This window comes from Miniopterus schreibersii (assembly GCF_964146895.1).
Source record: "Miniopterus schreibersii genome assembly, chromosome: 2".
NCBI lineage: Eukaryota > Metazoa > Chordata > Mammalia > Chiroptera > Miniopteridae > Miniopterus > Miniopterus schreibersii.
The window spans coordinates 144307400-144333864 of NC_138102.1; the positions used below are offsets into that span (position 1 = coordinate 144307400).

General features: G+C 52.6%; 1 protein-coding gene across 2 annotated transcripts in view; it reads left to right on the forward strand.

Moving 5' to 3' along the window:
- The first annotated feature begins 9729 nt into the window (after window positions 1-9729).
- Window positions 9730-26465, forward strand: part of COL2A1 (collagen type II alpha 1 chain) — a 31193-nt gene continuing 14457 nt past the window's right edge. Inside the window, exons 1-20 of one of the 2 annotated variants that reach the window (XM_081129518.1) lie at window positions 9730-10032; window positions 14062-14268; window positions 15723-15739; window positions 15932-15964; window positions 16069-16101; window positions 16198-16251; window positions 16388-16489; window positions 17469-17546; window positions 18177-18221; window positions 18320-18373; window positions 18756-18809; window positions 19579-19632; window positions 20002-20055; window positions 20186-20239; window positions 20533-20577; window positions 21095-21148; window positions 23673-23717; window positions 24412-24465; window positions 25927-26025; window positions 26329-26373. In XM_081129518.1, coding sequence (XP_080985644.1) covers window positions 9948-10032; window positions 14062-14268; window positions 15723-15739; window positions 15932-15964; window positions 16069-16101; window positions 16198-16251; window positions 16388-16489; window positions 17469-17546; window positions 18177-18221; window positions 18320-18373; window positions 18756-18809; window positions 19579-19632; window positions 20002-20055; window positions 20186-20239; window positions 20533-20577; window positions 21095-21148; window positions 23673-23717; window positions 24412-24465; window positions 25927-26025; window positions 26329-26373 — 1266 coding nt within the window. In that variant the 5' untranslated portion in view covers window positions 9730-9947. The remainder of the gene's footprint in view (window positions 10033-14061; window positions 14269-15722; window positions 15740-15931; window positions 15965-16068; window positions 16102-16197; window positions 16252-16387; window positions 16490-17468; window positions 17547-18176; window positions 18222-18319; window positions 18374-18755; window positions 18810-19578; window positions 19633-20001; window positions 20056-20185; window positions 20240-20532; window positions 20578-21094; window positions 21149-23672; window positions 23718-24411; window positions 24466-25926; window positions 26026-26328; window positions 26374-26465) is intronic. The other variant, XM_081129519.1, reaches the window with a different exon arrangement.

Sequence of the window (26465 nt, forward strand, 5' to 3'; positions counted from 1 at the left end):
TGGGATGGATGTGAACCAGGCAACCAGGCTGCTCTCACTGCCCACAGCAGTGTCAGGAAGAGCTGTTCTCAGCTTAAGGCCAGAACAGAGTCCTTTGACCTGTGGCTTGCACAGTGCTGCATCACCAAATTACAGTATATTATATTATAACGTGTTTGCCTCAGAGTTTGCCTTTTACAAAAATGTTTTTATTGATTTTTTAGAGAGAGAAGAAGGGAGAGGGAAAGAGAAACATCGATGTGAGAAACATTCATCGGTTGCCTCCGGTGACCTGGGCATGGGCCCCAACTGGGAATAGAACCGGTAACCTTTCTGTGCACCAAGGGAAGATGCTCAACCAACTGAGCCACACTAGCCAGAACCATAGTTTGGCTTTTAATGTGAATATCTCTGGGGTGGTAATCTCTTAAAGGACAGGATACATGTCAAATAGATCTTTCTTGGTGTCCCCCACACCACCTAGCTAGTGCCTGGCTCAACAAAGTGGACCTGAAGGGATGCTGGCTGAGAAATGGGAAGGGGAAGGGGGCAGGAAGACAGGGTGAGGAGAGACAGTCAAAGAGGACTCCGAGGATTTGGGCCCAGGAGCCTGGGAGGGAGGGGTGTCAAGGGCAGTGGGTGGTGTCAGCCGAGGAGTTGACTCTCCTGCTGGAGTGGGGTGCAGACATGCAGAGTAGAGTGGTGCCCTGGCTGTCCCTGGACAGGTGCCATGGGCAGGACAGGCAAGGCATCCTCACTAGTTTTGCAGCATGGGCAAGGGTGGCACGCAGTGTCCTTCTGTCCCCTCCCAAGGTTGTTCTTGGCACAGGAGCCCACTGGAAGCCAACCACACGTCACCTTGAGCTTTTCAGGGACTTCCTAGACGGCAGACCCACCCCACCCACTGGAGCAGAATAAACCTGGTTTCCAGGTGCCTGGCCTTCTCTGAGGGGGGCGCATAAGCTGCTAGGCCCCAAGGCATCCCAGTCTAGCTCCTTGCTTTCCATGATACTTCCCATGGGTCAGGAGTCCCCGGGGGGGGGGGGGGGGGCAGGGCTGAGGGGCTGATGGGAAAGAGGCAAGACTTCAGACTTCGCTCTGTGCCCAGCTGAGCCCTGACACTCTCTCCATGGAACTCAGGACTGAGCTCTAGAGTGGGCCAGTCTCTTCTTAGCACTGATTCCGTTTCCTGCTGGCAAAATGGAATATGGGAAAAATGACCTCCCACAGACTTCAGAGGGAGACAGCCTTTGAGAGTTAACACACACCCCAGCAGCAGGCCTTCCAAAGTCATGTATCTGTCATGTGCTCCACAACCGTCCCTCCATTCCTCTCCCTCAACTCACTTCTCCATTCTGCCATCCCTTAACTTGGGCTGTCTCCCGGCCATGGCTGTAGATGCAGTGCAGATGTGATCCCAGCCACTAGGAAACCACACTGCTCTGTTAGCCAGGGCCATGCATCACTATCCATCAACCAATATTTAGACCAGCACACATCCACCCTTTACGGGCACATGAATTATCTGGAGATCCTGGTAAAATGCCAATCCTGATTTTGTAGATTTTGTTTTTCTTTTTCTTTTCTTTTAAATTTATCTTTAATGTTGAAAGTATTACAGGTGTCCCATTTTCCTCCCCAATTGACCCCCTCCACCTCGTTCCCACCCCCTCCCCAGGCCTTCACCCCGTTATTGACTGTGTCCATGGGTTATGCATATATGCATATAACTTCTTTGGTTAATTTCTTCCCACCAGCCACCCCCCTTCCCTCTTTCCTCTGAAATATGATTGTCTGTTGCAGGCATCAATGTCTCTGGATCTATTTAGTTTGTCAGATTCTTTTGTTCATTAGCTTCTTCTTAAAGAAGACCCTTCAACACTTCCTATAGTGCTGGTCTGGTGGTGATGAACTCCTTTAGTTTTTTCTTATCTGTGAAGTTCTTTACCTGACCTTCAATTCTAAATGATAGTTTTGCTGGGTAGAGCAATCTTAGTTGTAGTTACATGTTTTTCATCACTTTGAACATTTCTTGCCACTCCCTTCTGGCCTGCAAAGTTTCTGTTGAGAAATCAGCTGACAGTCATGTGGGTGCTCCCTTGTAGGTAACTAACTGCTTTTCTCTTGCTGCTTTTAAGATTCTCTTTGTCTTTAATCTTTGGCATTTTAATTATGATGTGTCTTGCTGTGGGCCTCTTTGAGTTCCTCTTGTTTGGGACCCTCTGTGCTTCCTGGACTTGCAAATCTATTTCTTTCCCCAGGTAGGGGAAGTTTCCTGTAATTACTTTTTAAAATAGGTTTGCAATTTCTTGGTCTCTTTCTTCTCCTTCTGGCACCCCAATAATATGAATGTTGGCCACTTGAAGTTGTCCCAGAGGCTCCTTATATTATCTTCATATTTCTGGATTTTTTTTTTCTTTTTGTTCTTCTGGTTGGGTGTTTTATTTCCTCGTGTTCCAAACTGCTGATTTGGTTCTCAGTGTCCTCTATTCTACTGTTGATTCCCTGTAAATTATTCTTCATTTCAGATCCTGTAGCCTTCATTTCAAATTGGTACTTTATTATGTCATCGATTTTCTCACTTGTTTTTGTAATACTCTTACTAATATGCTTGAGCATCCTTATAAACAAAATTATGAACTCTGTATCTGTTAGCTTGCTTGGATCTATTTCATTTAATTCCTCTTCTAGAGATTTCTTCTTTTCTTTCCTTTGTGACATGTTTCTTTGCCTCCACATTTTGGCTGCTTCCAGGTGTTTGTTTCTATGTATTAGGTAGAGCTGCTATGTCTCCTGGAATTTGTAGAGTGACTTTGTGTAGTAGGTGTCCTGTAGGGTCCAGTGGCTCAGTCTCCCCAGTCACCTGATCTGGGCCTTCTAGGTGCTCCCCTGTGTGGGCTGTGTGCACTGTCCTGTTGTAGTTGAGCCTTGGTTGCTGCTGGGAGGAATTGACCCTCAGGCCAATCAGCTGTGAGGACCAGCTGCAACTACAGCCAAAGAGCTGTTGTACTGGAGACACCCTTATGGAGCAGGATTTACTTCAGTGGGGCTTTGATGTTCACCAAGTGGGCCCCTTGAGTGTGTCACTCGTGGATGTGGTAGGGTTGTAATCCAGCGTGGTGGAGCCTGACCACCAGTTGCACTGTCTCTGGGGCCTTCCAGGAGGTGCAGAGTCAGCCTGTGCCAGTGCCTTGCCCAGGGCTACCCAGCATGAGCTACACAGCCAACTAAGTTGGCTGCTACTTGTGCTGGGCTTGGTGTTGTCCAGGAGAGGCCGAGCTATAAGCCAATGGAGGCTGCCGCTAGTACCAGGCCTGGGGCCGCTTATCAAGCTGTATGGGGCCCGCTGCTGCATGTTTGAGAGATTTTAGGAAAGTCCTAAGCATGAGGCTCTAGAGGCCACTTGCACAGAAAAGCCCCTGGAAATGGCCTGGAGGAGCTGCAGGTGGGGAGGGGCGGGGCCTCCGGGAATCACGGGGCGGGGCCAAAGGTGAGTCAGGTGCTGGCGACTCAAACATGGCGCCTGCCTGCGGACTGTGTGCGGGGAGGACTCGCCAAAGGAGCAATGGCCTGTGCCAGCCCTTCTGCCTGGGAGGAAGCCGCCCCTCCACCTCTTGCCCCGATTTCAGGCAGGTTAGTTCCCCCCCGAGTGTCCCGGGTCCTTTCAGGCTGCTGCCCGGCGCTGGGCTCAGAGGGAGCGTGCCCGAGTCTGTGAGGAGCTGCCTGGGGCTCCCGCAGCCTCGGTGACCCTCAGCCACAGTCTCTGCTGGTTTCACAGCCTGGAGTTGTGGGGACATCTCTTCTCTGCCCTGGAGCCCTGGGCTGGGGGCCTGCTGTGGGGCTGGGACCCCTCACTCTTCCAGGAAACCCCCACCGCCGAGATACCCTCCAGGTTTCAACCGCGGCACCGGGTGTGGGCCCGCGGCTGTGTCTCTGGGATTCAGCCCCGCCCCGCCCGCGTCTCCGCCCCTCCTCCCGGTCTCGATGCTCCTTCAGCTTCCTGGTTGTGGGGCTTCTGTGCAGCCAGATCTCAGGAGGCTCTGAGTGATGGTGGTTCTGTATTTTAGTTGTAATTTTGATGTGGTTGCGGGAGGCGGCGGGTGTAGCTGTTACCTACGCCGCCATCTTGTATCCTCCTCTTTTTCTTTTTAAAAAGTATTTTAATTGCTTTTTAGAGAGAGAGGAAGGCAGAAAGAGAGAGCGAGACATCAATGTGAGAGCAAAACATTGACGGGCGGCCTCCTGCATGCCCCCCACTGCGGATCGAACACACAACCTGGGTATGTGGCTTGACCAGGAATCAAATTCTCAACCTTTCGGTGCACAGGACAACGCCCAGCTAACTGAACCACACCAGCCAGGGCTAGATTCTGTTTTTCTAACCAGCTCCTGGGTAGGTAAATGCTGCTGCTAGTCGATGGACCACACTTCCAGTAGCAAGAATTTAGAACACTTACCATGTGACAGCACAGGGCTAGACAGCCTCTGCTGAAAACACTTCAAATGTGTAAAGTTATGGCCCCTGCTCTGAGGAAGGTATGTGAACACTCATGTAGGACTACAGATGTGAGGGATGAATGAACAAAGAATGAATGAATGAGGGCACAACTCCATGGTACTGGCCCAATGTAAGTGCAAAGAGTTCATGGGAGAGCCACAGACCAGAGATAGAAGCCACCCACTTACACATGTCTGGCAGGTTGTTGGCCCCTCAGTGGGTGTCCCCTGGAGCCACTGCACTGTGCGGTTATGTGACGAGTGCCCAGAGCAAACGCTCTCTGGCCCTTGGAGACGGCTGCGGCTAGACCACCATCTGCTGGGGATCCGAGTTCTCCCCATGCAACCTCTGCTCGGACATCTCTGCATTGAGGCGTTTATGTTTTTCCCTTTACCCTGGAGCCATCAGGAGCTGATGAGAGAGACATATGTTCCTTAAAGCCAGAAAGCCAATCACTTCAAGAAAATGCAAGATTTGGCATGAAGAGTTTTATTTTTTTAAAAAGTGAAATGGGAAGGTCATTTCTGTATAAAAGTACAGCCACTTCTTCCAAAAGTAAGCCTTAAAAAACCCAGACAGCTTTCTCTTTTCCCCCAAAGGCTTATCTAGTAGGAGACAGAAGAGGGGAAAATGAGAAGTGAGAAAGGCCAGTCTGAGCCTGACTCAGCGACAACTAGTGGCATTCATGGAGTCCTTGGCGTCTGACCTCGATTTCATCCCTGGTGGCACGTTTTAATCCCAGTGGCCCTCGTGGCTGACTCCACACTGTTCTGGGTCCCCTGCCTTGTCTTCTGGCTCATCTGCCCTTCTTTGCTTTCTTATAGGGGCCCTGTCCTTTCACTAAACCACTGCATTTCAAAACCCCACCCATTCTTAGAGACTCGCTTCTCCCAGGGACCTTCCCCAGCTTGCTCTGTGGCTTCTAGGATGCTGTTCTTTCTGTGTTTTGGTTTGTTTGTTTTTTTAGGAGGTAGAAGACTGGTAGCATTTTTCACAGTCATTTTTTTCTCTTGTTTCCTCTACGAAATCAAAGATATAGTCTCTTAATATTCTCTGTCTCCCCATTTCAGACAGGAGTGGGTGTTCAGTTCCAGTGTGGTGCTGGGGCAGGGCCGAGGAGACTGGCTGGGGCTCTCAATGCTGTTTGCATTTGTGAAGACAGAGTAGCACCTTTATGCTCCTAGAAGGTAATGTACGCTGTAAATCTGGGAACCCTATCCTGGGCAGTCCTGATCCTGTTACTCTTCCCAAAATGCCAAAGCAAAACATAAACACATCTTGAAAGGATGTCTGAGCTGAGCCCGGCCAACAGAAGCGGAATGTCACCGAGGGAGCTGGCCCCGCTCTCCCCGCCCGGGAGCCGCCGCTGTGTGAAGTGTGGCTGGAGGCTGAGTGAAGCGTGTGCATTCACCACCTGCCATATTTGGGGTGGGCTCGCCTCTTTGGAATGTGGATCCTTCCTCACTTTTATCACTATTTTAAAATGGGGTTTGTGTCGAGGGAGAGAAAGAGATCTTTTCTTTACAGACTACCTACAAACATCTTTCCCAGTAAGGCTGCGTTTAGGTAAGTCTAAATTTAATATCCCCATAAAAGAGGGGAAAACAGTGAAACAGTTATTTTGTCTACACAACTCAAAATGAACTGGTTCAATCCATCTGTCTCACTGACTTGGTCTGATTTGGGGTAGATGCACGAATTGTGTGTTATTTCTAACTGTTCTACCTACAGTTAGGCATGTTGTACTTAAAGGCGCAAGCCAGTGATGGAGGTGGGACCTTCCTTCTCAGCCATCCGCGCCCTTCTTCCACCAAGTGCGGAACACAGCTGCTCTGGTTCCATTTCCGCAGTTCTAGAAATCACACTGCTACCTCATCTATACGGCTCTGCTAGGATATAAGATTTTTTACATTGAGTCAACGAACATTTACTTTCATTATGTTTAATGGAGACCTTTCTAAAGTGGAATACAGATTTTCCTGTCTACACAAGGAGACCATAATACACTTAACATTTCGTTGGACATTTCATTCATCATCGTAAACCACAGGGACTGTAGCAGACGCTATAAAACAGGAACCATTGAGGACTATAGGGCTGTTGGCCATACCTCATTGGCCCTAGGCTCCCCCCACCCCCAGTACATGTTTATTCATCTAGCAGGTAAAGATTCACAATACTGTCCAAGTATCTCATCAACTACAAGACTAGCATAATGTGAATTCCATGTAAAAAGGTAATTCCTTACTCATTCTCATGTTGTGATCTTTTCTAAAAATTTAAAAATTGTATTTTCCCCATCCCCTTTCATCCCCTCCATGCCCTCTCACCCCCACCCATCCCCCTGCACCCGTCACTGCCCTGCTGCCCACGCCCGTGAGCTCGCTCGCTCTCCCCACCCCCAGCCGTCTGTCTGCTCTCTATCTATGGGCCTGTCTCTGTTTTGCTTGGCTGTTCATTAAACTCCATGTACGAGTGAGATCATAAGGCTGCCATGGTTTTATTCATTGTGTCAGCTCTCCCTGGTTTTCTGTCTCCTCCCTAAGGTCCTTCCTGCTGTTCTTATTGTGTTTTTACCCAACAACTGCTTTCCTCTATTACCTCTCTTCTTCTACCTCTAAATGGTGAGGCCGCATGACGCCACCTGTTCATACACGATCTAAACTATGAATTCATTAGCACAGGGTAAGGGGGGTTCTACTATGTACACATAGGTTCACATAGGTATGTACACATAGGTTCAATTCCAGTCAGAGTCGCAAATCAGAAGTTTTTAAGTCGTAGTTGTTTGGGTTCATGGATTGGTAAAATATTAATATTGGTGTTTAGTTGACTTTAGAACTTAATTTCCATAGTTTATTTTGGCTTTGTCAATTCTCATCTCTGAGGGGAAAACTTTGCATTCACAGGTAAACCATGATCACCCGGGAAAAACCCAGAGCCCTTGTGTGTAGGTACAGTTCACTGCCAAGATGAATCACCAGAGTTGGAGAATAAAGTCAAGAGCAACTTAGCAATAAAACTATGTATCTCTTTGCTGCCCACTGACCTAGATCACTTTAAAATAGGCTTCAAGTTTTCACATATCCTAGTGTTTTCACCAAAACCCTTTATTTTTAACTTGAATTCTTATGAGATTGACGTGCTACCTACTGCGCTAATGAGGCACCTTAACTTGAATTCTTATGGACACTAGTAATTGAGGTCAGTTGTGGGAATGCCTAACTTTGCAGTTGCTGGTGTATTAAATCGTAGCTTGTATTTAAATGCATTAGTCCACAGAGGTTTAGATTGCTCTAGGCACTGTTCTTGTCCTCAAGGAGCTTCCAGGCTCATTGGTAAGATAAGATCAATGAATGCAAGGGGGAAAAATGAGAACTACACACAAAGTAGGTAGCTTAGAGTATAACTGTGGATACAGGGTATAAATGCCAGAGAGATGCAGAGAGGCAGGAAGACACTGCCTTCTAGAGATATCAGGGAAGGATTCTCAGAGGGGTTTAACCTAGACGGTCTTGAGAAATGAGTGGGATTTGGTCAATTTACCTTCCAGGTGGAGAAGATAGAACCCATGACCCCAAGGAGGGCACGGGACACTGTGGCCCTGAGACGGGCTTTCTCTTGGCAGAGGCTGGGGCTGGGAAGTGGCTCAGAGTTCAATGCAAGGACTTGAACAGAAGGATGGGAAAAGAGCCAAGGAAGGCCCATGGCCCAAGAGGAGAAGCTGGAATAGGTGGTTGAATCCTTCAACCACCTCCATCCAGCCTGGACAAAATGTGGTAGGTGTCTTTAAACAATGAAACTTCTTTCCCTTTCCAGCAGCACACTTGCACAGAAGTTAAGTTCTGCACACTTGGAACTCAGAAGCTTCAAATCATGGGTGGGGTGGGGGGGACCCCTGTGGAAGCCTGCAACTTGGGGGGTGGGGGAGGGAATAGAAGCGGCATCTTCCAAGTGCCCTCAAATTCTAGGAGGAAAGCGCTGCAGAAACCTAACTGCTGGGGAGGGGAGTTCTGGTTAAGCCAGAGCCCAATTCTAAGTTTCATGGAAGTTTGCATTTGCCTGAAGTTATCTGGGGGAACCATATAATCCTCAGGGACAGAAAACTATCTCCTCAAGAGGAAGAAGGTCACTTGAAGGTCCTCCCTCCTGTCAAAGGAGGCACCAGGAGGCACCCAAGTACAGCTGAGCCCTTGGGTGAAGGTGACAGAGGGTGCTCACCAGAGAAGGTGAGGTGAGGTGGGCAGTGCAGGGCCAAGGCGCCAACTAGGAAATTCTGGCTTTTCCCTGGGCTCCCGGAAATCTGTCCAGCTGGAGAGGCCTCCTCGCTCCCTGGACAGGGCTGCAGCAGTGACCAGCCGGCTCTGGCCAGGGCTGCTCAACCAGGGCGGCAGCGCCCACTCCTCCCGGGACTCCGGAGCCTGGCCAGGAAGGGCAGACACCACGTCTGAGCCTGGAACTAGACGGTCCCCCACCTCGGCAGCGTGCAAGGTTTAGTCTCGGCTTCCTCCGTTCTCTCTGGCTCCCTGATCCCCCTTCCCAGGACCTGTCCCCGCCCTCCCCCCGTCACACAGGTCTCCTTCTGTACTGGAACACACCGGCCCCTTGGCTGGCGACCTGCTCCGGCCAACGTCTGCTCAGGCTCCAGAGGAGCCTCTTTCATCGCCTAGCTGGGTGGGGGAGGGGTTCGGAGGCTGTGGTTCTGAACTTCCAGGTGGGCCAGGTATCCCAGAAAGGAGCCCCCAAACCCGGCCCTGCTTGCCAGTCTCCAAGATTTAGGGCTCCAGATACCCTCGAGGGCTCTCCTTGCGCCTTAGCCCCCGTGCCCCCACCGCCCAAGGTCCCAGCGCGGTGCCCCCTCTTCCTCCCCCGCTGCTCCTTTCTACCACTTTTCCCTCCTCCTTCCCAAGTCTTTTCCGTCCGGGTCTAGGGCTCGCGGCCTGTGCCTCTGCAAACACCCCCCGCCCCTCCAATCCGGGCAGAACTCCGAGGGGAAGGGCCGGAGGCCCCCCTCCCCGACTGTGGTCGGCGGGGGCAGCGCCGCAGCCCCTGATGGGGTGGGAGGACAGGGGCCGACTCTGCGCCCCGCCTGATCAGGCCACTCGGCGCGCTAGGGGTGGGGGGCGGGAAGCAGGGCTAGCAGAGAGGGGGGTCCGGCGCAGGCAGGTGCGGGCGCTGGCTGGGCCTGGGCGGGCTCCGGGGGCGGGGTCTCAGGTTACAGCCTCGCGGGGGGCCGGGGGCGGCCCGCGGTTTGGGCCAGTTCACCAGCTTCGAGTGGGGCCCGGCGCATATAACGGGCGCCGCGGCGGGGAGAAGACGCAGAGCGCTGCTGGGCTGCCGGGTCCCTGCCCCCTCCTCCTGCCCCAGGGCCTCCTGCATGAGGGCGCGGTAGAGACCCGGACCCACGCCGTGCTCCTGCCGCCTCGCTGAGCTCCGCTCGGCCCGGCTCTGCCAGGCCCCGCGGGGAGCCATGATCCGCCTCGGGGCTCCCCAGACGCTGGTGCTGCTGACGCTGCTCGTCGCCGCTGTCCTTCGGTGTCACGGCCAGGATGTCCGTAAGTCGCCCACAGCCCCTGCCCGCCACCCTTCCGTGCAGTCCCTCCGCATCCTCTTACCCGGCCGGCCCTCTGTTGATTTGAAGCCCGCGGGTCCGGATTAGGGTGGCTCCTGGGGTCACCGTGCGCCGAGACTCGGGCGCAGGATGGGCAGGAGCTCACCGAGCGGAGCTCTGCGAGGCGGCGGCTCTGTCCGATTGTCCTCCAGGCGGGTCACGGTTAGAGGCATTTGCGGGTCCCTACACTGCCTAGGAATATCAAACATGCAAAGTGTCGGATTGGAGAGGTTTGCGCGCAGGTTTATGCGCGCCCTTTTTCACCAACTTTGATAACTGGGAGCACACGCACACATCTCGCCTCGCCGAAGCACTCAGAGTTCAGCAAAACAGGTCGTGGCCCGTCGTTCTTAGAAGTAGGAGAGAAAGAGTGCTGGCGAAGGAGCGAGCAAGCGCCAAGGGGTGGACTTCTCAGTCGTGCCCAGGGGTTGGTCGCTGGTGGGTTCAAAGAGGAGGCAGACAAAGGAGATGCTCTGGAACTGGTGGGCTGAAATCCGAGGCCACAAAGAAAGGCTTCGGAGAGGCGCACTGAGCCCTCAGCGCCTCGCGGTTCCCTCCCCCTCCTGGCTGGCCCTGGAGCAAGGTGCAGCCCTCTGTCGCAGCTCGGCTTTCCCCCTGAAACTTCCCGTAAGGGAGGCCGGCTGAAAGGCGATAACATTCCAGGCAGACCTCGCAGTTTCAACGCCCGGGAAAAGAGCGCCCCCTCCCTGCGGGGTCTTCTCTCCTAAAAGCCCCCCCCCCCCCCCACGAGGTACTACAACGAGTTACTTTCTTGTTTCTGAAACTCTCCGAGCCAGGCTGCGGGTGTGTGTGTGTGTGTGTGGTTGGTCTATTGCTATAACTATTTCAACCGAATATAGTTAGAGATAGATGACAGTTTTACAATCTGGTTCAAAGGCAATTCGGTCCCACCGTGCCATCGCCTCCTTCGGTAAAATCCCCTGTCTGGGATTATATTCAGGACAAACGAAGCCTGGAAAGTGTATTAGGTAGAGAGATTTTTTTCCACGTGTTTGGGCACGTTTCCGATGGCTGGGATTCCAGCCCTGTCTTTGTATGTTACAGATTGTAAATCAATCGCAGGGCAAACTTTTTTGGGGGGGGAGGGAATCAGAGTCCCTCCACGGGGCTCTATGCTGTCTCGTCTGCCACCAGGCTGTCTCCAGAGATGGTTTGGAAGGCTGCGGACCTGGGAGGACTTTCCGTTCATTAATGTGGCTGACCCGGGCGGGGGCAAGCCTGGAGCCCGCGCAGCCGCAGGGAGCCGAGGCCAGGTTGCTGCGTGGTGTGCAAAGTTGGCCGGTGCGCTCCTGGACACCTGTTGAATACGGTGTCTATAAGATGTCATGTAAATTTAGGACTGACTGTATTTTTGTCCTAAATTTACATGAACACACCCACAAAGCTGTTTTCTTGACTGACTTCTGTTTTAGTGCATAATGGAATTAGCTAGGTGACTGTAAGATAATTCCCAAATTCTCCACCTGGTGTTGGAGGCGCTCACTTAAGTGGCAGAGCTCTCTCACCGCCGCCGCTTTCCCAGAAGGGAGTGAATTCCACAGTTTCTTGGGCCCAGCTCTTCCAGTCGCTGCTTCTTCCCCGGCGGGTGCATCGGAGCAGCTGGTTTTGCGCCCTGGAGCATCCCAGCTCCATCGCTTATAGTCTGCGGACCTAAAAATGTGACACGGGGGAAAGGCGCAGTCTGCGTGGACGTCGGAAATGTCAGAGACCTGGAGCTCGGGCACGCCCCTCCTCCCCATCTTTCCAAGAGTTTGAGAAACTTATTGGCGGTGGCGTCTTTGACCCACATCTGCATTTCACAGCCCTCGCCTCCGAAAGTGCCCGTCGGCTGCGGGGAGAGACCTCAATCCTCCTTTGTGAGGCTTGTTTGCGTTGGGAGATTGGCAGCGATGGCTTCCAGATGGGGCTGAAACGCTGCCCGTATTTATTTAAACTGGTTCCTTGCGGAGACCCGTGAATCGGGCTCTGTGTGCGCTCGAGAAAAGCCCCATTCATGCGAGGCGAGGTCCAGTGGGTTCCCCCGGATTCCCCGACACCCTCTCCCACAATGCCCCCCTGTGCCCGCCCGCCGCCACCTCCCGGACTCCAGCCCTGCGCAATTCGGCCGGCGGAGCGAAACAGTTCCCCGAAAGAGGTAACTTTTTAATTGGCCTGCTACAAAGAATCACTTATACGGCGCTGCAGTAATGAGCGGAACCCGATCGGGCGCGCCGGGATGCTATCTGCAGTCGTTTGGAACAGCAATTATGGTGGTGCTGGGCTCCTCCGTCCACACCTAGGGGATCCGGTTACGGTGCTGGCTCCTTTCTGGGCCAGTCATTTAATCCCACTTTTCACCCTCCCAGTGTCTGTGGGCAAGCCATGTCCAGAGCCGCCTCCACAAAGAGTCACCCAGCGGCTCTCACACCCAGAGCCGCCGGGCCCCGCCCCTGCGCCCGCGCATCCCAGCTGCCCTGCCAAGCGAAATCCGATCAGCATTAGGGGTGCACCTCCTCCCGCCTGCATTTCCCTCTCTTTCCATCCTGGGCCCTCTTGGGTGAGAGTGGGCTCTCCCTTAGTCCGGACCGAGATCATTACCCTCTCCTTCCCATTCCCGGCTCAGGGCTTTCTACAGTGCCAGCACTTTGAGCGGTGGGTGTGTCCCAGCGGCTTCGGTATATCCCCTGGGATCCCCTCCCCTCCCCGTGATTGTCTTGCCTAAAGGCTGAGTGGATTTCTTCTAGTGGAAAAGAAAAAAAGAAAGGTTTATCTTTAGATTTTCAGAGTCTGCTTAAAGAGCAGGGGGCAGGCCCGTTTCTGTCTCCACCCACCTGGTTTGTGGCTCTTTCCTATTATTCATGCCCTGCAGTTGCCATTGCTTTGGGGATTTTGATGAGAAAAACAGCGCTGGGCGCTCCCTAGCACGTGGTGCGGGCTCTTCAGCCCTTGGCGCTCTCGCAGCGCTCTTGTCAGCACAGGTTTCATTTGCCGGGTGGATTCCAGATGGCAGGACGCTTGTGGAAGGGACTAGTCCCTGCCATTCTTGGTCTGCATTCTTGGTGGAGACCAGGCCGGCACTGGCTAATCTTAGCCCAGGCCCAGCATTCAAACCCCCCTGCCCTGCAAATTGGTGTGTTGTCTTCGGATGGGGGCAGGGCCTTTCCAGGGAGGGCTACAACTGGAGGTCAGCACTGGGAGCCCTTTGGCCCTGCTTGCCTCCCAAGGCATTTTATTAGTCTGCGTGTGTGTCCCAAGTGTATTGTTTGAATAGGCCTATCCTTCCCAAATTGGCCTTAATCCTAATATAGTTTAAAGAATCGGACAAGATCCTAATTCTAATAGCTCCTTCTTTCAGCTGCCCCACCCCATATCCTCGGTTGGCACCTGACTCTTTATAGCTTCTCATTTTTGTGAGTAGAATTTTCTACATGTCCTCTGAATTTTAGCTGTCAGTGGTATTTAGCAAATCCCGTAATTCCTGGGGGAAGGCAGAAAAAAGAAGGCCTCTGCTCCTGTGCTGGGGTGTGTGTGTGTGTGTGTGTGTGTGTGTCTCCCTTTCCCCCTCTCCTCTATCTTTACAGTCCCCGAGTTGCCGTTAGGAGCCTCATCTCCTCCTGCTCCCACTCTAGTTCGTTGCTGCCCCCCCATCAGGTCTCCCTCATGCTAGAGGCGTGAGGAGAATACAGTGCAGTCAGTACAGTACCCCCCCCCCTTCATTGCTGGCTCAGGACTTTCGCTGGGGAATAGACAGCATGATGCCAGGCACACAATAAATATTTGTTGAAAACATGGAAGAATGAATGATGTCTTAGAAAAATAATTTTCAAGTTCTTTATGTCTGGGATAGCCCACGTCCACGGGCTTCAGCATTTGAATGATGTCAAGTTGACTGCAACCTTTCTCTTTTTCTCTTCTGACTCCCACCCCCTCCTTCCCTTCGCTCGCTGCTTCTCCTGCTCCACCCTTGGTGCAGAGAAGGCTGGCAGCTGTGTGCAGGATGGGCAGAGGTATAATGATAAGGATGTGTGGAAGCCCGAGCCCTGCCGGATCTGTGTCTGTGACACTGGGACTGTCCTCTGCGACGACATAATCTGTGAAGACATGAAAGACTGCCTCAGCCCCGAGACCCCCTTCGGAGAGTGCTGCCCCATCTGCTCAACTGACCTCGCCACTGCCAGTGGTCGTAATTTATTTATTTCCTGTTCCACATAAATAAATTACTTGCAGGTGCAGCAAATGCCCTCCCATGGATGCTGGTCATCTCTGCAAAGCGGAGGGGCTGGTTATCCATGGGACCCCAGCAGCTGAGGCGGAAAGGAAAGGCCACCTCTCGCAGGCTGAAACTGAGTGAGCATGAAACATGCTTCCTCACCTAACACCTCCAAAATATATGCTTCCCAGACACGTGGAAGGACGGATGTGATGCCACAGAGTGCCTCTCTGGAACCATCCCTGCAAATTATTAGAGCCACAGCGGAGATCGAATGCTCCATCTGGCCAAAGCACAGATGAGTTCCTCCTCTATGGCCCACACCTCGTCTTCTCCTTAGAAGACCTCCAAAGATGTGGTCTCCAGCGAGGAGAAACCTCTGCTGGCTAGTGGGAGACAGAGGGCAGGCTCCCTCTTTGAAATGGGAACATTGACGGCAGCTTCCTTTGTTTCTGCCTCTCTTGGAGTTGGCTGCCAGTTATGAGAGGAAGAGCTGGGTTCTGGGAGTCCTCGTGTGAAGGGTGAGATGGGGCTGGGACAGCGTCCCTGTGCCTGCACTCGGGCGGGCAGTTACTAACTCCCAGCTAGAATCAGTGCTGGCGGACGATATGTGTGCAGGTGACCCCCCAGCCCTTGAGCACTGGCCCTGTCTCCCTGCAGGGTGGATGGGGACCCACGCCTAGGCTTTGTGGGTGGGTTCACTGTCCCCTTCCTGTTCAGGTAGAGAAGAAGTTGAAAGGGAGGTGAGAGGTTGCCTTTCCTTAACACTTCATCAACACTGGGAAGCTGCTCCGGGAAGCCGCTTTTAGGGTCCAGGTTCCCAGATCATTTCTGAGGCGGCCTCTGAGTGAAGTGTTGGCTGCCTTTCCTGCTGCTGCTGCAAAGGGCAAGGGGTTGATTTGGGGTGGCGCTGGCTGCAATGCCCTTTATAACTCCTGTGCCCTACTGTGTTTTCTGTTTTTTTGTTGGTTTTTGTATGCTTGCTTCGAGGAGACCCAGCTTGAATGTAAGACCTTTTTAACTACCTAACTCTTTCTCTGGGAGGGCTTGGGCCGCGGGAAGAGCTTCCTACACTGTGGGGAAAGAAGAGACTGAACCTTCTGCCAGCTTTTGGTGCTTTCTGGGTGGCTGATTAGATCTCGAGCTCTTTGTTTCGTCTTTTCACTGGCCCCGCTCCATTCTTTTGCATGCTGGCTGCTTTTTGAATAACAAAGTCTGGGTCATCTCTGTTCCTCTTGGGACCTCAGCAACCCCAGGACCCCAGTGACTCTAACACCCCAGCAGAGGGTCCGGTGGAGTAACAGGAAGCTGCCTCCTTCCTCGGTTGTGTCCTTTGGTTTGATCCTTTAAAGACTGAGTGACAAGAACTTGTACTTTATCTCAGGAGTCTTACCTTCTCCTTCTCTATTTTTTTCCACTTGCAGGGCAACCAGGACCAAAGGTGAGGATTTTTTTGTTTTTGCTTTTGCTTTTGCCTTTATAGTTCCTTCTTCAGGAGCTACACTGTGCTCATGCAGCCTGTCACTTCTTAGATGTCAGCAAAGGTCTATTTCAAGGGCAGCTGGGGCAGGATTTTGTGTTTGGGGCTTGGTGGGCTTGCTCTCCTCAATCCTGAGACTGTGTCACGTTTCAGGGACAGAAAGGAGAACCTGGAGACATCAAGGATGTAAGTAAAATTTATTTTCACAGCATGTTGCTTCTGTTGCTCTAACTGGGTCATTTTCTTGTGGTCCCCTCTCACTTGCCTTTGTGTGGGTCTCTCTCTCACAGATTGTAGGACCCAAAGGACCCCCTGGGCCTCAGGTAAGAAAGAGAGAAAGCCTTTCCTCCACTCCTTCCTCAAGCTGCTGATCTGCAGGCCCTGGTCTTGCTGTCATCTCAACATTTCTTCACCTTCAGGGACCTGCAGGTGAACAAGGACCCAGAGGTGATCGCGGCGACAAAGGTGAAAAAGTGAGTAGAGAAACAATGCTGCCCGACCCTCTGAGATCCCCTACATGCCAGACCACCACCTCAGGGGCAGCCAGTGGGCAGATGGCTCATGCATGAACACTGCTTCACATTGGTGCCTTTGTCTCTTTTTGCCAAGGGTGCTCCTGGACCTCGTGGCAGAGATGGAGAGCCTGGGACCCCTGGAAATCCTGGCCCCCCTGGCCCTCCCGGCCCCCCTGGCCCCCCTGGCCTTGGTGGAGTAAGTATCCTTATATCCCCTTTTTTCAGGATGTCCCTCCAGAAATGTGGCTTCTAAATTGCTACTCACCCTTACCTGGCTGGCTCCCAGGGCTGCCAACAGTGTGTACACAGCCTGTCCGTGGGCCTCTCCCCCAGGCCTGTAATTTAGTGGAATCACATATTAGGCATGAGACTGTGGCACTAAGAGTTGGCTTTTTTCACTCACTGGGTTTCTGCAAAGAAAAGTCTTCAGTTACCTGGCTCCCTGGCGTCTGTACTGTGTGGTCAATTCTTGGGAGTGGGTGTGGGGGTTGGGGGAGAGGATGACTGGGCACTTGTAGTTCCCTGGAAGAAGAGTGACCACTGTCCTTGGAAGACATTTATTCTTGGTTCTTGCCAAGTACATTCCAAGCAACTATTCATTCTCATGAAAGAGCCCCACTGAGTGAAGGTGTGTGGCTAAAGTCTGTTTTGGAATCAGACAAATCAACGAATTATATTATTGCCTACTTTTTTCAGGTTTGCCATTTTGATGTTTGCTATGTTTTAAATTTTTAAACTTTAAACTTGCAGACGCCTACTACATCCCTTGCTAAAATATTTCAAGACTGTTGATTTTAGTCTTTTGCTGGGCATTAAAATCTTGGGGGGACACCACCTTTAAAAGTGAAGTTCCAGTCATATTTCTCAATATATGTTAAATAACATAGTTAATATTTTAGAATTAAAAATAATAACTTTATAAAATGAAATGCAAATAACTGATATACTCTTCCAAATAACACTTAATCTCCTGGGGATATTATTATGCCACTGTCATCTAATAACACATCTCCAAAGCCGGTTTTCAGGAATTGCTAGTAGTTCTGATCAATGATAGCTTAATCTCCAATGGAAAGAGTTTATCCAGAGTTTTTTTCTCTCCATATATAGCTTACCTAGCCAAGTAGGAAAAAGCTGGTCTCTCAAGCTCCTAATGTTGTTGGGTTTATTTGCAGAACTTTGCTGCCCAGATGGCTGGTGGATTTGATGAGAAGGCTGGTGGTGCCCAGATGGGAGTGATGCAAGGACCAATGGTAAGAAAAGACACCAGTTCTTTGCAGCCAAAATGGCAGGAGGTGGCCCTTAGCAGAGCCAGAGACCCTGAAAACCTCACTTTACAGATAATTGCTTAGAGCAGCTCTTCCCCATCAGTTACGTAACCTCCCATTTAGTTAGCCCAAAGCGTTTGTTTTTTAATGGCCATGGGTGCCAGTTTTAATGATGCGCTGGGGCAACTAAGAAGAACCAGGATGGAGAGATGCATATAGGCCGATCTATTAGAAGGTCAGTTGCTATTGCTCTTGGAATGAGAACTGAAGCATGCAGACAGCAGGCACTGTTCTCCAGCATCCACAAGACTTCCAGCAGGAAATCTCAGCCCTGCAGCTCTGACTTGGCACAGGCTAAATGAAACTCAGACCTTAGTAAACATGGCTGCCGTCCAAGAGAAAGCAAGGCCAGCTTCTCTGTCCAAATGGTGCCTATAAATAAAAATGGACTGTTGCGTGGGGAGTGGGAAATGAGAGGGAGCAGCCACTGTAGGCCCCCTGCCCACAGAGTAGCTCCTTGTCCTTTGTCTGGGCTGCTGGCTGGGAGGAGGTGGCACACTGGAGGCTGCTGGTGAAGCATTTCCAGTAACCTCTTCATTTTCTGTCCCAACGCAGGGCCCCATGGGACCTCGAGGACCTCCAGGCCCTGCTGGTGCTCCCGTAAGTACTGGTCTTTTCTTCTTGGTTGCAGTGCAGCTGCTCTCAGGCTGTCGGTCAGTTCGTGGGGGTCAACCTTGTGTTCTCACATTACTTTCTAGGGACCTCAAGGATTTCAAGGCAACCCTGGTGAACCTGGGGAACCCGGCGTCTCTGTGAGTCCCAATGTGTGCCCTGCCCTCCTCCTGGGGAACCTCTAAGATGTACCACTCAGACCCCAGTCCTATCACTGCCCCCCTCCACCTGCCCTGGGATTTCCCACAGTCCAGATGTCACTTCTTAGCTATGGGGGACTCTGATAGAGAACCACATGTGCCAAGGACCACCAGGAGCTCCTTTGGTCCATTGCTGGCCTGTGCTGTCTGCTGTCTCCCACTAGGATCTGCTCTGCACCTTTGCTCTCTCTTAGCACAAAGTGAACTTTTCCATCTTTCTTCCATAGAAGGGAACTAGCTTCCAAAAGTATAGTCTCAAAGCTTTGTCCACTGATTCAGTGTCTTCCCCCTCAACCATCTCTCAACCTCTCTTACTTTGTAGGGTCCCATGGGTCCCCGTGGTCCTCCAGGCCCCCCTGGAAAACCTGGTGATGATGTGAGTATTTCTGAGTAGTCACGTGAGCAGCTGCCTCCGTGAAGGGCCTGGAGGGTGCGTGCTGGGCGGTGATGGGGTGGGCCCGGGATGGAGGCACCCCAAAGGCCAGGACTGGTCAGTCAGAGACGGGGACCCCGTCTGCTGTCTACACTCCCGCTTGCAACTTAGCTTTCAAGTGTCCCGGGGAGTGCTGTGCACTCACTGGGAAGGGAAATAATTAAAACATCATTAGCTCCAGGAAGGGAAATTGAGAAATGAGAGAAGGGACAGGGCATACACCAGGGGAAAAGATACAGAGAATAAAAAACAAAGAAAGAAACGTTCAGCAACCCAACATTATCTTAATTGTAAATGAGTTAGGACGAGCTCAGCCTGAGTCAGGATGTCTACAAGGGATGCAAAGGAAGTGAAGAGACAAGAGATGGCACTCGGGCTGTGCTTACGAATAGCAAATGGCATTAGACAGCCAAGGTCTCCCAAGGTTAGGGAGCTCGAGCCCTGCCAGGAGAGCTCAGAAGAGCAGAGAGCCCACCGGGGAAGTGGGGGCTGGTAGGGATGAGAAGCTCGCCCACCCAGAGTGTAGCTGTCCTAAAGAATACCGTGACCTAGAAAAGGCATTTAGGGAAGTCTGGAAAGTAAAGGAGGCGAGGGAGGTGAGCAAGCAGGTGGCAAATGCATGGAGGGCTGAGAGAAGAGACGCCCACCGTTTGGAATGTGCCAATTATGCTACCGTGTCTCTGAGGAAGCTGAGGTACATCTCTCCCTGCAGGGTGAAGCTGGAAAGCCTGGAAAATCTGGTGAAAGAGGCCCTCCCGGCCCTCAGGTAACCCCCGCTTTGCCAGCCTCAAGCCTCCCTTTTTGCTCATCCAGCTCAGTTAGCTCACTTCCAAAAGAAAATTCCAACAGTCCCCGCATGTATCACACCTTCATGCTGATGGTCATGCCTATGATCCTAACATGGGCCCACTGGGGAGGCTCGGCAGTTGTCCTTTCTACCTATTTTGCATGAGATGGGGCGAAGCAAAGTGAGGGCTCCGTTCTGGTATTTACTGAAAGAACTGCCCTAGTGCTAGGCTGCTCCACAGCTCCCTGGCGGTTGGAGGGAGCTGGCTCCAAGGCTGTCTAGCAGCTAAGGGCAGCCTTTACAGGGCTCTTCTGCTCTGTGCCCTGACATCTCCTTTTTGGATTTCAGGGTGCTCGGGGCTTCCCAGGAACCCCTGGCCTACCTGGTGTCAAAGGTCACAGAGTAAGTATTGTGTGTGAGGGTGTTGGAAGGAAGGGATTGCCCTGGGAGAGAGAAAAGCATGTGGGGGCATGTGTATTTCTTCCTTTGGGGGTTCCCCAGAAGTGTGATTGATGTTTTCTCTTGTCCCCAGGGTTACCCAGGCCTGGATGGTGCTAAGGGTGAAGCTGGTGCTCCAGGTGTGAAGGTGAGGACCAGAAAGCACTCTGGGATAGGGGGTGGAGGGAGGTGATGGGGAGTCTTCCCAGTCAAGGAGATGCTGCTGAGCTTAGTGGAGGCAGGACGTCAGAACAGCTTTGGTTGGCAACACCCAGTCCTGTATCCTGATGGACAAAGAGAGCTCAGGGAGTTGTCCCTCACAGAACTGATGCTTGGGGATGTCAATGCTAGCTGAGATGACCAGAGCTTACAGCCACTCCCCTGGGAGTTTTCTGGGGTGGTAGTAGGGTCCCAGTCACTGACTGTGTGTGTCTTTTCCAGGGAGAGAGTGGTTCCCCTGGTGAGAATGGCTCTCCGGGCCCCATGGTGAGTATGAGCATCACCCCTGCGGGGCCCCAGACACTCTTCCAACACCTCCTGCAGCCCAGCAGAGGGCTCCTCCATAAATACCAGTGTTTTCTTTGTGCAAAGTAGATGTTCAATTTTATAGACTGATCTACATTATGAGCAAAAAGCAAAATGTATTAACAGATGATTTGGTCAAGGTTTCACCAACATTTCCTTGAAATAGCCCTAACACACTTTAAATGAGCTTGAATTTTTAAAAACTGTTATTCTCAACATTTGGGGGAGCTATTGCAAGAGGCAAGATGTGCCTGTAAGCAGGATCCGATGAGTAACGGGAGCATCTGCGTGTTCTTCCCGGGCAGACCAACCCTTGTTGTGCTACGAGTCCTGCACGAGGCAGGGAGGCATCTGCACCTTTGCCTCCCGGGCGCCTGCATGCCCTCCCCTCGGTGCCTGGGAAGGGCCTGCGGGTAGAAATGACGGCACAGAGTGTTGTTGAGTCAGCTCACTCGAGCTGTCCTGGTGTGTGTTCCAGGGTCCCCGTGGCCTGCCTGGTGAGAGAGGAAGGACTGGCCCTGCAGGTGCTGTGGTGAGTAATTGACAAGGCCCAAAGCCACCACTTGCCGAGCACTTTAGAGTTTACAAGGCACTTTCACATGGAGTTGCTTCACTTGCCTTTCAAAACGACCCTATGAGGTGTAGGGTATCGTCATCTCGTAGGGTTTATCTGAGAGTGCGCCACAAATTCCCAGGCTGGGTCTGCTGGGTCGGAGGAGGGGGCGGCTGTGGGAGGGTTGGTCACGAGGGCAGGGCTCTCCCTCAACCAGGTAATCCCCTCAACAGCATGTACCCACTCCCAGGCCAATCCAGTTTGAATTTATGGACAGACTTACATTGGTTACAGCAGGGTCTACTCTTTGTCCTCTTGGTTGACTCAGATGATGCCCTAGAAAGTGCAACCATCCAGCATCATCTGACAGGGCCTGTATACAGGACACTGCTGCTGTTACTGTGACATAACGCCAGTGACCACTGTCTCGTGGGCACTTTCTATGTACAGTGCCTTACATGCTTTGTCTCATCTAATCTTATCCCAGATCCTGTGAGGTGGATTCTATTATTCTCCCCATTTTAGAGAAGAAGAAACTGAGGTACAGCTTAAGACCATGCTTGGCAGCCTCAGACTTTGGTGGCCTCTCGCTAATGTGGGAAATGAAAGGAGAGGGGATTTGCAACCGATGGAGGGCGCAAGAGCTTAGCTCTGATCCGAGCAATAGAGAGCCCTTGTAGGTGTCTGGTCAGGCGAGTGATGCGATGAAAGCCGGGTTTAAGAGATTATGCTTTCTGTTGATTCCATACCCCAACCACCCACGCACTGAGGCCCTTCACCGCTCCTCGCAGGGCTGGCCAAAGGAAACCAGTTTCACCCAGCTGTGCTGCTTTCCAGATAATATATCTGTTTGGCAGAAACTGCTCTCAAAAGCAGATCAATGAAGTAACAAGCAGCCTCGACCCCCATTTGTCACCCAGAGTTGCTGAAGTGCCTTGTCCCAGGGTCACTTTGTATAAGGGGATTAGAGAGTGCTGAGGCTGCCAAAACATGCTGCTGTTTCTTCAGATTAGCAGAACCTGACTTGTGGCTCTTTGGCCAGGCCCAGAGCCAGCCCTCATGTGGGGCAAGGAAGAGCTGCATCCCCTGCCCTGTTTTCTCTTCTTCCTGGGCACAGAGGGCCCTGCTTCTTGGTCCACCTTTTTGATTCCTGTCCCCCTGGTAGTCAGGCTTGCAGGGTGTGCGTAGAATTTGGCATAGAATGTTCACAACGTCACATAGTTCCCAGTGCAGGCCTGATGTCAAGGCTGGGCCAGGAACAGGGCTGGGTTGGCCTCTGCCTGCTGCAGTCACGTGCCCCCCCCCCCCGCTTGGGCCAGATTGTGTCTTCCCCCAGGCTTGCTGCAGGGAGAGCCTCAGATGCTACCCTAGCTCTGGCCTCTCAGAGCTGCACCACAGCTCCCCTTTGTTCCTCTCCCCTGGCTGAGCCGCGGAGGGAGGGTGCCCCAGAGCTTCCAGAAGCAGCCAGGCCATCCCAGAAGGGGCTCTGGCCAATGCTGAGGCTTTATGTTCCCTCTGACATTTTTCTTTTAAGTCTTCTCTTGCTTTCCTGTTTAATGCCAACCTGGAGAGTCTTAGTCGGGAGAAATGGACCATAGCCAGGAAGAAGAGTTGAGTCTTATTTAAAACATGAGCTCCCCCTAAAGCATCCTTCTTCCTCAGCTTCTGTGGAGAGGCAGAGGCAGGTGGACAGGGAAAGGTTGCCTTCTGGCCTCCTCCTGTCCCCTGCCAAGGACCAGGGGCCAGGCCCACCTCGGCCTAGCCTAATGGTTCCTGGAGTTTGGGTACAAGTTCTCTGGGCCCTGAGGGGCCTTGAGAGAGGAACTGAAGGGTGCTCACCACAAACCTGGGGAAAACCCCCTCAAAGTGCAAGTCTCGTAGAGAAAGAGCCACAGCCTTGCCTGTGTAAAGGACCCTCAGGGGCACAAGCTTGGATATGGTCCTCTGGCCGTGCTGGGTGCCCTGTCCCCATCGTGGAGCTTCTTCCTGGGCTGGCGGCAGACATCCTGGGAGCACCTTAGTTTTCCTTAGGGACAGGTTGCCAGAGAGGGGCCAGAGTGCAGAGGCAACTGGAGTTAACCAAGGGGAGGCCTTGATCAAGCCCTGGAGGCCTTCCTGCTATGAGCAGAAGAATCAAGTGAAGGTTTCTCCTTGGCTATTTCATTTTCCTTTGGCCCAGTTCTCTGAGTCTTTAAATGATAACTTGTCCTTGAAGTTGGGAATATTTGAGATCTACACAGAAGTTTAACAAGCAATGAAATAGCTGGGCAATTACCCAAGCTTTATTTAAGCAGAGAACTAGCTCTCTGAAGCCCCCGAGTACCCATTCATGCAGCCACCGTGGAGGGGTGCTGGGCTGTCCACAGTTCCACTGTGCCAGCTTCAGGTTCAGCCCTGGGACACCCAGTCACAGTGTAGCCCACAGTTTCTGTGTGGGTGGGTGTGGGGAGGGAGGCACTGACATGGGCACTTCTCACAATGCCTGCTTCCTTCTTGCTCACAGGGTGCCCGGGGCAATGATGGTCAACCAGGCCCTGCAGGGCCTCCGGTAAGTTTGTTTCCTTCTCAGCAGGTGTGTGGTCTTGAGGCCCCTTCGGCAGCCCAGTGAGTCCCTGTGTTTGGTGTAAGCACAGCATGGCTCAGCTTCTTCTGGAAAGAGGAGGAATCATTGCGGGATGCTTGAGTTTGCTGATCATGAGCTTTAAAGCAATGGGTTGTTTTTCTCAGCCACATTTTCAGCAGTTTTTTTGAGGAGGGATAGATAGAGCTGGGGGAGTTGTCTGCTCTTATCATGTATGACGTCAGAATCTTTTTTTTATTTTTTAAATGTTTTTATTGATTTCAGAGAGAGGAAGGGATAGGGAGAGAGAGATAGAAACATCAATGATGAGAGAGAGTCATTGATTGGTTGCCTCCTGTATGCCCCCTACTTGGGATTGAACCCCTAACCCGGGCATGTGCCCTGACCTGGAATCGAACCATGACTTCCAGGTTCATAGGTTGACATTCAACCACTGAGCAGCACCGGCAAGGCTGTAGTCAGAATCTTGCTTTGTCTTCTGAAGCCAGGCCTGGGGACACTGGCAGTGGGGACCATTTTCATCCAGAGACTTTAGCCACAGCGGATGTAGAGGCAAATCAGTACAAAGGTGGGAAGGAGTGTGAAGTGTGAGGGCGGCTCACTCTGGGGTCTTCAGAGATTCTGCCCAGCATTCATCTCTGTGCCCTCTTCTTTCCCCCAGGGTCCCGTGGGTCCTGCTGGCGGCCCTGGCTTCCCTGGGGCTCCCGGTGCCAAGGTGAGTGCCTGGTGGTCCCGTCGGAAACCCCTTTCCTCCATAACCTTTGCTGATTGTCCCCTGGACGATCTCCTTCCCTTCTGAGGAATGTCTCCTGCCTCCACCTGCGTTCTCCAAGGAAAAGAGCCAGGTGTTTCACGGAGTCGCCAGCTAGAAGGGAAAGGGAGATGGAAGGATCAGGAGCTAGAGGTACTATGGTTACAGCTTCAGAAGGAGCAGCCGAGAAAGTTGGGGAGACAGCCGAGACTGGGGAGGGAGCAGAAGACCAGGAATGGGAGGAAAGGAGGTGAAGCTCAGCCAACTCTGGACCCAGAAGAGAGTTGGAGGGAAGTGGGTAGGGGGCTGGGAGATGGGCCCATACTTCTGTCTCCCCTGCTTCATTTGGGAGGCTTGGCTCTTCCAAGCCCTGTTAATTGAGGTCCTCCGAGGATTCACAGAGGCCAGTGGAAGGGCAGCCAGTGCAGGGAACGGCCCCTGCAGCCCAGGAGAGATTCCAGTGCGCACGTCCCTGGGAATTCTCTCCTGTCACCGCTGGGAGATGAATAAGGAGCCTCCGTGTGGTCACTGGCATCAGGTTGCTTTTCCCCTCCTGGATGTTTCCATGGCAACCAGACAGTGTCTGGGGCCCTGGGAGCCGGGTGAAGGAGACCCATTGTGAAGAGGGACAGCGGAAGGTGAGGGGGCCTGACTTTTAGAAAATAATAATTACAAAAGTGAGCAAGAATGTTATGAGAAGAAACCTGAGGAGGCTCTGCCTTCCCTCCAGGTCAGCAGCCCTCCCCAGGGACTCTGCCTTCCAGAGAGCCCAGATCTCAGCCAGTTGCAACTTTCAGGAAAAAATGAAAGTAAAAGCAGAGGCCGTTTTGGGGGTGGGGGCTGCCAGAAGCCCCAGGAGAACTGGCTTGTAGTCTGAGCAGAGGAGGAGCGTGGGCGCTGTCCCGGCTCGCATTGGCCCTGCTTTCTGTTCTCATGGGCCCTGCCCTGAGCCTGGGGCAGCAGTGCCTGCACATCGGCCAGTACCAGTGGAGCAGTGCCCTCAGCCGCGGTGGCCCAGGGCCTCCATCCCCTCAATAACAGACAAAAATAGGTGGAACTCGGAGATAGAGGAGCTGCCCCGTCTCAGCCATCTGTCCATCATCCACAACAGTAGGATGGCGGGATCCCCCCAGCACAGACTTTCCAATGGGTGCTGATGGGACCCACATGTCGCCCATTGCCATAGCATGTAACTGTGCATTTGCTTGTGGTTCACAGCATCCAGGGGAGATGGTGATAGACAGGCAGGGGAGGAAGCCACCAGGCCGGGGAGCTTGGTCAGGCGACCTGATGCTTGAGTGCAGGGTGGACGTCCACACGTGACTCAGCTGTTTGGTGCATGGGTACAGCTGGCCCTAAACTGTTGCTGGTCCTCAAGAGGTCTGTGTCCCCTGTCTTCTCATTCCATCCCTCCATCTTTTCCAGGGAGAAGCTGGTCCCACCGGTGCTCGTGGTCCTGAAGGCGCTCAAGGTCCTCGCGGTGAACCTGGCACTCCTGGGTCCCCCGGACCGGCTGGCGCCTCTGTAAGTGCTTCTTCTCTTTAGCCTGAAGGGCCTGGGGACTGTGGCCCTGGCACTCTTGACTCTGTGCTTAGCTGTGAGGGAAGTGGAGCCCCAACACCAAACTTCCATTCTGACCCAGTGCCTGCTGCCCCATCCCAACCTCTACAGAGGGTTCTCCCTCCATCCCCAGTCCTGTCCTTGCAGCATCAGCAGGACGGTGCCCTGAAAGGGCAGCTGCTAGCCCAGCCCTGGGACCTGCGGCCTGGGAGGGCTGGGATTTATTCTTTGCTGCTTATTTTATAATGACCTTGTCTTCTTTTTCAGGGTAACCCCGGAACAGATGGAATTCCTGGAGCCAAAGGATCTGCTGTGAGTGTTGCCTATGAACTTGGCTCCTTCAGGTGGGGTGGTCCTCCCTCATACCCTCTCCTGATGCCCTTCTCTTCTGCTCACACTGACAG